Raw genomic sequence first — 13,712 nt, forward strand, 5'->3', positions numbered from 1 at the left:
GGCAGCGTGGGCACTGCCTGCAAGCTCATGAGAAATCCGGAGTCTCAGTCCACTTGAGAGTCACCAAATCTGAACTTGGCTTAAGGTGATCCCCAGGGACTTCCCATGCCCATTAAAATGTTGAAAAGCACTGCATAGGAGCATAGGAGAGGAAAGAGTCTTCTCAGCTGAGGGCAACCAAGAAAGGCCTCCTGAAAGAGGTGTCATTTGAAGGAGAAGAAAGAGAAGAAGGACCTACATTTGTTGAGTGTTCATGCTGGGTTAGGAACTGCACTGGGACCCTTCACTTCTGTTATTTCATTGAGGCTTAAGAGTTAATCCCCTTACCCCCTCGATGAGGATTACTATTCGCTTCTTACAGCAAAGGAAACTGAGACACAGAGAGGTCACATAACTTGCTCAAATCCACACAGCTACTAGGTAACAGCCCCAAGCTTAGAAGCCAATCATTCTAACTCTGGAGCCCAATCTCTTTTCCCAAATCACATGTAAAGAATTAAAGAAGGTGCCAGCACAGTGGCTCATGCCTGTAATCCCAGCATTTCGGGAGGCCAAGGTGGGTGGATCACCGGAGGTCAAGAGTTCAAGACCAGTCTGGCCAACATGGCAAAACCCCATCTCCATCTCTACTAAAAATACAAAAAAAAAAAATTAGCCAGGCATGGTGACCAGTGCCTGTAATCCCAGCTATTTGGGAGGCTGAGACAGGAGAATTGCTTGAACCTGGGAAGCTAAGGTTGCAGTGAGCTGAGATTGCGCCATTGCACTCCAGCCTAGGTGACAGAGAGAGACTCTGCCTCAAAAAAAAAAAAAAAAAAAAAACACTAAAGAAGGAACTCTGGGCCAGACACGGTGGCTCAAGCCTATAATCCCAGCACTTTGGGAGGCTGAGGCGGGTGGATCATGAGGTCAAAAGATCGAGACCATCCTGGCCAACACGGTGAAACCCCGTCTCTACTAAAAATACAAAAAAAAAAAAATTAGCTGGGCATGGTGGCATGTGTCTGTAGTCCCAGCTAACCGGGAGGCTGAGGCAGAAGAATTGCTTGAACCTGGGAGGCAGAGGTTACAGTGAGCCGAGATCACACCACTGCACTCCAGCCTGGTGCCTGGCGAGAGTGAGACTCTGTCTCAGAAAAAAAAAAAAGAAGAAACTCTGAGTGGCCAGGCGGGCAGATCACTCGAGCCCAGGAGTTCAAGACCAGCCTGAGCAACATGGCAAGACACTATCTCTACAAAAAAATTAGCTGGGCATGGCATGGGCACAGGTCTGTAGTACCAGCTACCCAGGAGGCTGAGGTGGGAGGATCACCTGAGCCCAGAAGATCAAGGCTGCAGCAAGCCATGATCATGATCATGCCACTGCACTCCAGCCTGGGCAACAGAGTGAGACCGTGTCTCAAAAAAAAAAAAAAAAAAAGAAAGAAAGAAAGAACTAAAGAGGTAGTTATGGAGACAAAAGCCAGGACAGGATGCCCTGGAGGCTGGGTGAGAAATTGCTCTCGCTGTGGTCAGCTCCTGCATGCTGGGGACTTCAGTGAAATGGGAGCTCAGATCGAATGGAAGGAGCAAATTCATGGCAGGCAGTTAGGCAGGACAGACCACTTATTTAATCTCACCCTGCCCAGTGCCTAGCGCGCAATAGGCATTCAAAACTACCCAGAGACTGCCCTCTCCCTTCTTGACCCCCTAGCCCTTCCTCTCCTCCCTCCTTCCCCCCTCCCAAAAAAAGAAAGGAAAAGAAAGAAACTATACACTGAAAGAGTGAATGAATGAAAGAGAGAACGATCAAACTCATAGGATGCCATGTGTTCTGATGTTGCAAATCATCCAACCCAAGCTGGTGGCCGCGCTGTGCCCCAGGAGGCTGGGGTTCTAGCCAGAAATAAGCCAGGCAGGGCCCACCTCCCTGAGGTCTCCCGAATCCCTGCCGTCAGGGAGGGCCTTGCCAGGAAATCAAAAACCCAGGAGCAGAAAAGGTTTAAAACACAGAGAAGGCAGCAACCACCAAACCCTTCATTTGCTTCACTTAAAAAATTACTCAGACAGCCTCCTCCCCATGCCTCAGCTCGCTCCACCGTGTCCCCTCCTGGCTCCAGAGCTGCTCTTGCAGCTTCTCATGAATATGTGGGAAATAAAACAGAGTCTGTTCAGCCCCTAATGACCAGGTTTATGAGAAGCTTATTGTATCTAAAGAAACAAGACAGCAGTTGGTGCAAGATATTAATGTGATTTTACAAAGCTGATGAAACCTCCTCTTAAACTACTTAATACCTGCAAGCTGCAATTCCCAGCCTGAAACGGGAAACTGGAGGCAGAGCTCTGCCAGCCGATGGCGCAGCCCTTGGTCCTTCTGCCTCGGCGGGGCCTGAACTCACTCAGCTTGGCAGTTGGTGGGCATTGCCACTCTTCTGGGATAGGGTTCCATGGAGTCATGGTTGTTAGGCCCCTTAGCTGAATAACCTTTTCTAGTCCATGGTGGGAGTGTGTGGATGTGTGTGTGTCTAAATATAACCCTTTATGGTTCGTGCTCTCCCCTGCATCCCCTTTTCTCCGGAAGCTCAAAGCCAATGCCTGAGGGGGCAGCGGGCAGTGAGACCCCTGCCCTCCGCTCCAGCCATCGTCCACCCTCACCCTCACCCTCCCAGCCTTCTGATGGGACGAGTCCTTTTGCAAATCTCCAATCCCACCAATTTGTCACATCTTTGTACCAGCTGACGCCTCACACAGGATCACCCTTCATCCACTGGTGTGCTGGTAAACGTTTAAGGACCAGCTCCCTGGGTGGGAGGTGGGGACCTTGGTTTGTAGCCTTTGCCGTTCCCATGGTGTGACTACTCCTACCATGGCTGATTTCGAACTGCTAACGAGAGCTGGGAAGACACTGGTGATGAGCCCTTGAGCAGGGGCGAGCCAGCCCACACACTTCTGGCTTCAGGCCTTCTCTCAACTCTGTTACTCTCAACTCTGCTTTGGGAAATCGTCTCCCACTCCCTGGGACAGTTTGTTCCCTCCTGGGTCCCGCACTTCCCTGACTGCTCTTGCTAGAAAGCCCTCCTCACCCCTCTGCCACTTCTTCATCATGCCTACACACACACACAGAGACACACACACACACACACACACACACATGCACACACATAGAAACACATACAACCATGCACACACATACACGGCCATGTACACACAGACACACACACATGCACACACACACACCCACGCAGATATATACACCCATGTACACACACACACAGACACAAACACACATGCACACACACCCATGCAGACACAGACATATACACACACCCATGTACACACACACAGACACACATGTACATGCAAACACACACCCATGCAGACACACACACCCATGTACAGACACACAAACACACATGCACACACACCCATGCAGACCCAGACACACACACCCATGAAAACAGACACACACACACGCACATGCACACACACACCCATGCAGACACACACCCATCTACACAGATACACAAACACACATGCACACGCACCCATACATCCATGCACATGCACACACACAGGCACACTCACACACAGAAAAAAATACACACATATGCATACACCCAGACCCCTCCCTACTTCACCGAGCTGACCCCTCCACTTTGTCAGCCCAGCCACCTGCTCCTTCTCAGGAGGCCTGTGTCACTCACACATCCCCACACCTGGGCACACCTTGTGTGCCCCAGACACGCTCCGATCTCCTCCGTCATCACACATATTCTCTACACCACAGCATGTGTTTTCTATGTGCCACCACAGACTGCAAGTTCCTTGAGGACGGAAAGTATATTTTCCCCCTCTATGTTCTCAGCAGGTTGCACAGAGCATGGCATATAGTTGGTGCTCCATAAATGATAGCTGAACCATTGTGCTGCCATAGGCCTCATATCTCCTTCTAATATAGTATGTGAAATATTGCACTCTAGTAAATTCTGTACTGTCTGTCTTTCCCCCCTAGAATGTGAGCCTGGAAGGCAGAGATTAGATTTCCCTCTACCATCCCAGTGCCAGGCACTTGGCCCTTAGTCTCTACCGTAGGGAGAGAGGCTGCCTAGGAATGAAGCCAGTTGGGAGGAAAGTCAAGAGATGGAGAGAGGCACCAGATTTTGGAGCACCTGGATCCATCTGTGCCTGAAGCCATCTCACAGATACACAAACACACGTCGGCTGGATTACCACCAACCAGAAGGAAATACAATGGAACCCTAGGCTGACCTTGGGGAAACACGATTATACCACTCTCCACTCACTGGAATGATGCCTGTTGATGTAGATGTCCCACAAAGTTCAAATTCCACCAATAATGCTAGTACCCCTCCCCTCTCACACCCCAGACTGAACCCAGGCCCCACCGAGTTCCAAGTGCTCCTGGAGACCCTGTGCTCCTCCAGCTGACCCTCACAGCATCATCGGCACTGGGGGCACTGGGACCAATCTCACAGTGTGACCTGTATCCCAGTTTACGCCATCACTCCTCCCTACTCATCACTTGTCCCTCAGTTACGTGTGTCCCTGATCTGGCCAATCTCTAACTCCCCACCCTCCTAAATCCTTGCCATGGTGCCTTCTGGAATTTAGGTCCCAGTGCCAGCGGAATCCCCCCATTCTGTCCTTGCTCTGATGGAAACCTGGCTCTCCCCGAAGGACAGCACCGCCCCTGCAAACTCTGTCGAGAGTGTTTTATTGCCCACACCCCAGGCCTCCCTGGGCCTCATCAACATTTCCAGTCCATTTCTCTGTCTCCTCCCTAAACTCCCTGCCTCTGTGAAACACATCCCAGCCCACCTGTCCAACTCCCTCGTGCTGGCCGCCATTCTCCTTGGGGAGCTGAGCACTGGCTCACTGCCTCTGCCTCCAGTGCTGCTCCTGCTGTCATCCTTGGAGATTCCACAGCCAGGCAAGCAGCCCCTCCAGTTCCTGGCCTTGACTCCTTCACTCCCATCTGAGTGTGCCACTGCTGCCTCACTGGTTGCTAAATATTGGAATACTGTCGTGCTGATCAGTCCTACTATGTCTGGGGAAGCTGGCGCGGGCAGGGGTGGCTCCTGGGTTGGGCCAGGCAGATAGAAGAGATGGGCTGGGATCAAGGCTCCATCTCCTCTCCTCGCTCCCCAAGGCTGGGTTGAGGACTCAGCTCTGTTCTCAGGTTCTCAAGGTCCAAGGCCCACCCCAAGAGTGGGGGCAAGAGAAGTAGAGTCTCCCTGCTGGCCCTGACTGGTGGGACTGGGCCAGACTGGGCACACATCGCTGCCCTGCCGATGAGAGCGTCTGCACCCCACACTGCCTCCCACTACCTTCCTATTCCTGGCCCTGGCCTCCTGGCGCTGCTGAGCACGGAGAGGTCCTCCAGTCAAACAGTAAAGGACACATTAGGAGAAGATTCTGCACTTGCTGAGATGGAACGACCCTTACTCTAACAGGAAAGTTTGGGGAGCATCTGGTATGGTTCCCTGTGTCAAAACATGGTCCAGTCAGGCCATTATTTAGCTCATAACAGCCTCATCATCAAAAGATCACACCATTAATTTCTAAAAACCAATCAGTGATTTGGGGCTTATTAGAATCATGTGATGAATCATTTGCACTTCAAATTTTAACCGGGTAGGCAGTTTCTTAATATATACTTGGTGTATATAGAAAATAAGAGTGAACGTTTTACTTTTGCCTTATATATTAATTTGTATGATTACAAATCATATCCAGTTACTGCATACTTGAATATCACCCCCATCTCCACCTGCCCTGAGCCGCCCTCATTCGTGGTCTTACCCTTGACCTTGGCATCTCCAATATCCGCACGCCCTCCACTGTAAGTCTTTGACATCCCACTCTCTGGCCACCACGTGCCACCCTTGCAGCTCACTCCCATGCACCCCCATTTCAATAATGCTTTGGCCCCACCCCCACCACAGGCGCCAGTGCACTGACTGCCCTCCCCGATCCACCCCCAGCCCCACCTCAGCACTGCCTCACTTGCCCTTCCAATCCTCATTTCCCTGTAAGCTTAGAGTCCGTGATCCATCCTCAAAATCTCTCCCTTTCCACCCTCTCCCTCTTGTACTCACCTCACGGACCTCCTCCTGGTTAGAGGCAACTTTCCAACTAACTGCACCCACGCCCTGAATGTGGCTGCAGAAAACCACAGAATTTCAGAAGTGACCCTCAAGCCACCAACACACACACTTCACAGCCTGGTCCACTCCCTCGCATGCTTGCTTCCCTTCCTCTGTCCTGCAATCCCCAACCCTTCCTCCCCATCATCACTCTCAGTTGATGATCCTGCTTCCCATTTCGTTGGGAAAATAGCAGCAACCAGAAGAGAGGTGTTACACCCTCCCACCATGTCTGCTCGTCCCCAGCACTGCACCCACGAGCCCTGCCGCCCCTCCTGGCGCAGCACCACCCACGCTTGCACTGCGTCCTGGACCTCATCCCTTGCACAGGACGCCTGTATTACCCCCCAATCTCTGCAGGTCATCCCTTCTGTCCTCCCTTCTTTTACTTGTTTATTTTGATTTTATTTTGGAGACAGAGTCTTGCTCTGTCACCCAGACTGGAGTGCAGCGGTGCAATCCTAGCTCGCTGCAGCCTCAAACACCTGGTTTCAAGAGATCCTCCTGCCTCAGCCTCCCAAGTAGCTGGGAGCACAGGCACATACCACCACCCCCAGCTAATTTGTCTTTTATTTTTTGTAGATACAGGGTCTTACTTATTTCCCAGGGTGGTCTTGAACTCCTGAGTTCAAGGGATCCTCCTACTTCAGCTTCCCAAAGTTCAAGGCTGAGCCACTTCTCCCAGTCCCTTCCTTCTTTCCTCTCTACCAGAACATTCTCACTAGTATCATACAGGCCTTAATATCTCCCCAGAGAGTGGCCAGAACTAGCCAGCTAGTGGTGGACACCCTAGCAGCACAGTGCAGGGAAACAGAGGGACGTTAGGAGAAAGAGGCAGCAAAGGATGTGGTGGGAGATCAGGCAGCAGGACCAGCGTGTGCCAAGGTCCTGAGGTAGGAGGGAGCGTGGCAGGAAAGAAGGCCAAGATGCACAGGGAGGGAGGAGGCAGGTGGGAGGTGAGGCCAGAGGTGGAGGTTAGGGGTCAGGCTTTGTTAGAGCTGTTGAGCTTTTCCCTGAGAGCACTGGGGAGCTGGAGTGTTTCCGAGCCGGAGGTGGCATGATCAGATTTGCCTGTTCAAAGGATCACTGTCATAGCTCTGTAGGGAAGGAAAAGAGTGGGTGCAAACTGATGAGTGGGGAGGCCACACGGCAGCCATCCAGGGAGCAGGGATGGTGGCCTGATGGTGGGCGGTGCTGTCTCAGAGACATCAGGCGAGTTTGAGACACTAAGAAGCTAACACTGACAGGACTCCCTGATGGAAGAAGCCTGCAGGGAGGAGGAAGAAATAGATGTTGGCGCTGACGACTAGGCTCAAGCTTGCACAAGGGAGCCCTGGAGACGCATTCACCGAGCTAGCTGGGGCCTCCAGAGCACCAGGCTGGAGGGAAAGATCAGGAGTTCACGTTCAGTGCCTTTAAAACATCTGGTCAGGCATGGTGGCTCATGTCTGTAATCCCAGCACTTTGGGAGGCCAAGGCAGGTGAATCATGATGACAGGAGTTCGAGATCAGCTTGGCCAACATGGTGAAACCCCATCTCTACTAAAAATATAAAAATAAATAAATAGCTGGGCACAGTGGTGGGTACCTGTAATCCCAGCTACTTGGCGAGGCTGAGGCAGGAGAATCGCTGGAAACCGGGAGGCAGAGGTTACAGTGAGCCAATATGGCGCCACTGTACTCCAGCCCTGGTGACAGAGCGCGACTCCGCATGAAAAAGAAAAAAGAAAAGAAAACATCCACCGGAAGACGTCAAATAGGCAGTTGGATGCCCAAGTCTAGGCCTCAAGGAGAGACCTGAGCTGCTGATTATCTTACACAGCCTCTCTGCTCTGCTAGCATCTCCTGAGCCCTCCTTCTGTGCCAGGCACTAAGCTAGGAGCCAACAGTCCAACGATGAGTGAGGCTCAGGCTTGGATCCTTAGCCTGAGGAGCAGTCTGCCGTAGAATGTGAGTTCCTTTTCCTGTGGGGAACAGGAGTGGGTGTGGCCCACCAGAATGCAGCTGGGGCCCTTCTGGGTTGAACTCTGTCCCCAATTTGTGGGACGCCTCGAGGCATGTCAGTACTGCTCTCTGAGCTTCACTCCTGCAGATTCCTTGTAAAGATACCTGGCACCGGGTTGCTGAAATATTTGTCAGATTGGATGAAAAAAAAATGAAACTGCTTCGCAAAGTGCTTTTCAAATACACTGACTTGTAAGTTTAACAATAGGAAGAATGTGTTATCCTCTTAGCAGCTGGTATGAAAACGTTTCTCAAAGAGAAGGGTGTGTGGTTGGATTAGGGGAACAAAGTACCAGGGACAGGACAAGGCTTCCTTTTAACACCCCAAGATGCAGGAGGGCAGAGGGGCCATGACACGATGGGGCTGGGGAGAGCAAGAAGCGGAAAACCCAAAACACTCAGAGAAGACACCTGCCCATGGGACCATTTTGAGTGGCCCTACCAAGCTTCAGTGGAGTGACCAGAAGTCCCTACATGCTCTGGGGAATTGTTTTTCTTGTAGAACTCAAGAAAGTTGCCAAATTTGATACAGGGATAGCTCATGTGAAAAGTAGTTACAGGGGTTCCTCTTCTCCATTATATGTTTCTATTTCTGTGCAGTAGTTAAATATCCCTGTACACTATATACCTGTACACTATATACCTGTACACTATATACCTGCACACTATATACCTGTATACTATATACCTGTACACTATATACCTGTACACTATATACCTGTACACTATATACCTGTACACTATATACCTGCACACTATATACCTGCACACTATATACCTGCACACTATATACCTGTATACTATATACCTGTACACTATATACCTGTACACTATATACCTGCACACTATATACCTGCACACTATATACCTGCACACTATATACCTGTACACTATATACCTGTACACTATATACCTGTACACTATATACCTGTACACTATATACCTGTATACTATATACCTGTACACTATATACCTGTATACTATATACCTGTATACTATGAGGTTGGTGCAAAAGTAATTACAGCTTCACTATTACTTTTGCTGGCAAAAACCACAATTGCTTTTGCACCAACCTAATATATAGATCTATATTATACATATAGGTCCAGGCCAGGCACAGTGGCTCATGCCTGTAATCCCAGCACTTTGGGAGGCTAAGGTGAGTGGATCATTTGAGGTCTGGAGTTTGAGACCAGCCTGGCCAACATGGTGAAACCCCACCTCTACTAAAATACAAAAAGGTGTGGTGGCATGCACTTGTAATCCCAGCTACTCGGGGAGCTGAAGCAGGAGAATCACTTGAACTCAGGAGGCAGAGTTTACAGTTAGCCAAGATCACACCACTGCACTCCAGCCTGGGTGACAGAGCAAGACTCCGTTTCAGGAAAAAAAAAAAAGAGTAGGGGGGCTATACTGTAAAATTCCTAAGTAATATCTACAGTACATACTAGAATCTGCTCCTACTTTATAAGACATAGTCTCAGGACTGTATAAGGAAATACATTGCCAGCATGTATTGAGGGGTGTATTAATTAGGTCACACCAGCTACTATGTCAGTGGCTGGACGTAGTCAAATTTCACTTCTCTCTCTCATCAATGCCCCAAGGACTTCCTAAATGTGTCAGGCACTGTTCTGACTAGTCAACATGCATCAGCTCAGTTAACCTCCACGACAATCTGCCAGGGAAGAATTCTTGTTATCGCCACTCCCAGGTGAAGACACTGAGTGAGGCACAGCTGGATCCAGGCAGTCTAGCTGTGCAACCTGCATCTTACCCACTGTGCATACGACCCAGCAGGCACCCAGTTCTTCTTCCACTCAGAGAAGGTTCAAGGGCATCTGTGGTGCCTGTGCTGGTGCTAGGGATAAGATGGTGAATGAAACAAAGTCTCTGCTGTCAGGAAGCCGATGCTCTGGTGATTGTAGGGTCTATTCTGCACATTGGTGTTTAGAAAGGCTGCATTTTAAGAGTTTACTCATTCAGCAGTGAACGTTGGGGAGTACCTGCCTGTGACACTGTGCTGGGATTTGCCCTGGGCCAGTTCTCACCTTCCCAGCAGCACTGAGGAAATGTTGAGAGTCAAAAGACCCTAGTTTGGCCAGGCATGGTGGCTCACACCTATAATCCCAACATTTTGGGAGGCCGAGGCAGGCGGATCACCTGAAGTCAGGAGCTCGAGACCAGGCTGACCAATTTGGTGAAACCTCATCTCTACTAAAAATATAAATATTAGCTGGGCATGGTGGCACATGCCTGTAATCCCAGCTACTCAGGAGGCTGAGACAAGAGAATTGCTTGACCCTGGGAGGTGGAGGTTGCAGTGAGCCGAGATCATGCCACTGCACTCCAGCCTGAGTGACAGAGCAAGACTCCATCTCAAAAAAGAAAAAGAAAAAAGAAAAAGACCCTAGTTTGAACCCTGATTCCATCATTTCCTAGCCACAAGTACTTACTCAGATAGTTTACCCTTTCTGAGCCTCAGTTTCCTCATCTGTACAATGGGAATAATCATAGCCCTCTCACAGGCCTGTGGTAGAACCAAAATGAGTTGTAGTTCAAGAACTTGGCCAACAGTCCAGCCCCCAGGGGGCTCAACCTCCTCCCTAACCCCATGTTTATTTCAGAGCCATTGGCGGCTGGGTTTGGTGAATTCCATGCAACTGCAGCTGGGAAAATGTTTTGCAGGCTCTTCTAAAGGGCTGTGGCAGTGTCTGGCAGCATCAGTGTGGGGTGTGTCCTCTTTAAAAAGCAATCTGCTGCTTTCTCACATGTCAAATGCAGGGTGACTCTCAGTCAAGCTGGGGCACAGAGACAGGCTGAGGAGCATTTATCGGCCTCCTTCGTGGCAGTCCCCAGCCCAGAATCAAACCTCCACCACTGTCAAACCTCCGCTAATCCTCAGAAGCCTCGGTGCAGGGATAGAAGGCAGCGTTTTGAAGTTGTCAGCTTTAGATCCTCTCTGCAGTACTGCGGGTGTGTGTGTTGTGATTCACCAGGCAGATGTCCAAACAGACAAAGCGAAACCTTCCTTCAGGGGTGAGGCAGAGGGCTGAGTGAGTTTCCAAAGAGCGAGAAGTCAGGAAGAGGCAGGTGGGCCCTAAGCGCCCCCAAAACTGTGATGTTTCATGCACTCCTTCTCCCCTTGTTTTGCAGGGAATTTCAAAGGTCTGTGCAAGCAAATCGATCACTTCCCAGAGGATGCAGATTATGAAGCTGACACAGCAGAATATTTCCTCCGTGAGTGCACGCTGCTTTTTTAATCTCCCTCCTGGTGCTGGCCCCTACCCTTCCAATCTGCACAGAGTCAAGGACAGGCCTATCTAGAGGCCTCCATCACAGCAGAGGGCAGGAAAAAGCTGAGCCTCTCTCCTTTCCAGCATGCAGAACTCCATGCTTGCTGTTCCCTCCACCTGCAATGCCCTTCCCTCCCCGTCTTTGGCAAACTCCTCCTCCTACTCAGTCGGCCTCCAGACCTCAGCTAAAACATCACGTTCACCAGGAAGTCCTTCCTGCCTTCTGCCTGAGTTCCTAGAGGACAGGACTTTATCGCGCTGATGGGGTCCTCGGCTATTTGAGTAACCATCTCCCAATTGTGCTAGGGTGTGGACTCTCCCTATAGTTCACCATTATATTCCCAGCCCAGTGCTTGGCATATAATAAGGGCTCAGTGAATATTTCTTGAATAATTGGATGAAGTAACCCACCAGGCAGTGCCAGATTGAAACTTTCAATGAAAAAAAAAAAAAATGAGATTTTTGTCTTCCCCCGCAAGTCAAGTAAGTCAAAGTTATATCCTGATGTAACAGCTGTGATCTTAAATCCACCTGAGACATATTATCAAGAGAAAGCATTCTGAGGCCCCAAGGAAATGTCTCAAGTATCAGCAGAAACTAACAAGGCTACCTGTTCCCTGAGAAAGGGATTTCCCAGAGAGGGCCTGAGAGTCCTTGACGCCTGGGCCGTGTCTTTGGAAGGAGGTTTGCTCTCCTCCCAGGAGCATCCCTGCCTCTGCTCCAGGCCCACCCCAACAGCACAGGGGTTGCCATTACCCTCGGTTCACTTTTATGAAACAAGTAGGAGGCATTTTATTATATAGATTGCCCCTGTCTCTTTCAATAATTACTTCTCACATCAAGCCCAGCTCTCAGGTCAGCCTGGAATCTGGTTTCATTGAAAAGCCCATGGAATGTGAAGTCAGCCAGGCAGCTAGGAAGAGAGAGGGAGGGAGCACAATGCAATTTATAGATTCCTTTTTTAAAAGGAAAAATATCATACCCTGCTCGTCATGTTCCTTGTATGAATTCCCTCAAGACGATGCTCTTAACTGGAAATTCCCAACAGGCCATTTGGTTGTGGTGATCTGTCACCTCTGACTGTGTCTGGGGTAGGGTTGCAGGAGGCAGGCCGTAAATGTGGGTTGAGCTCCTTCTGTGCACTGGCTTCTGTGCTCAGTGCTGGGGAGGCCAAGAAGGATGAGGAAGATGCAGTCCCTGCTCCCAAGAAGAGCATAGCCTGGCAGGGAGCACCCCTGGAAAAACAGCTCAACTTGGGAGACACAGCATGGCAGAGACGAGGGGGAGGCCAACCAGTAAGCAAAGCCGAGCCCCCACACTGGGAGCCACACTCCTGAGGCACGGGGCTCACCAGGTGGAGCTCGAATGATGTCATGCTTTATCTGCTAGGCAGCAAGCGCCTGGGAGCAGGAAACTTGTCTCATTCATTGCTGCCCTTGCAACAGCTCAATGAATGCTTTTTGCTAAGTAAAGGAAACACAGAGGATTCTTCTGTGGCAATTCCTAACAACTCAATGCCTCCATTTCCTTGTTTTTAAAGAAAGAAGAGCTTAGAGCATAGAGTATGTGGTTCGTTTTGTTGTCCCTGGACAAAACACGTGTATTCAGGTTGGCAGTGCAGGATTCAGAAGGTCTGATTTGAGATGACTTAATCCAACAATATTTTTTGAACAACTACAGGGGTCAGCAAACTTTTTCTGTAAAGGATCAGACAGTGACTATTTTAGGCTCTGTGGGCCATACAGTCTACCCAACTATCCCCTTACAGCCATTGACAATACGGTAGCATATGTATGGCTGTGTTACACGGACACTTAACTTGATTCACACAACAAGGCAGCAGTCTTTATTTGGTATAGTTTGCTGACCCCTGATCTATAAAATGCTAGTCCTGGGCAGGACAACAAAAATAATTTTTTAAAGCTGCAAGATGTGAGTTTCTATCATTCTCTACAAAGTTCTAACTAGATGTTGAGAGAAGCTGGAAGACAGGGATGATTTTTCTAGAAGGACCCCCTGCCCCTCCTCCCTACCCCTGCTCCCGATTCAGAAGCTCCTCTGGGGCCTCCCTGGTACCCTACTTGTGTCCACAATTTAACCCTTCCCACACTTGGCTGCAATTTCACTGGTTCACACTCAGGATCCCCAAAAGACTATGAGCTTCTTGAAGGTAGACCTATGTCCCATTTATTTCTGCACCCCAAGCACCCAGAAAAGGGCATGGCAGAGAATTTGACCCAAAGAAGCACTCTGATGACTGAGCAAC

At 49.9% G+C, this 13,712-nt stretch overlaps 1 protein-coding gene across 3 annotated transcripts in view; it reads left to right on the forward strand.

The window, feature by feature from the left end:
- CACNG2 (calcium voltage-gated channel auxiliary subunit gamma 2) overlaps positions 1–13,712 on the forward strand; it is a 137,683-nt gene that overhangs the window by 103,981 nt on the left and 19,990 nt on the right. For all 3 annotated transcript variants that reach the window (XM_074391227.1, XM_074391228.1, XM_003932909.4), the window contains one exon: positions 11,307–11,390. In XM_074391227.1, coding sequence (XP_074247328.1) covers positions 11,307–11,390 — 84 coding nt within the window. The remainder of the gene's footprint in view (positions 1–11,306; positions 11,391–13,712) is intronic.

Source organism: Saimiri boliviensis, chromosome 21, assembly GCF_048565385.1.
Source record: "Saimiri boliviensis isolate mSaiBol1 chromosome 21, mSaiBol1.pri, whole genome shotgun sequence".
NCBI classification, from domain to species: Eukaryota; Metazoa; Chordata; class Mammalia; order Primates; family Cebidae; genus Saimiri; species Saimiri boliviensis.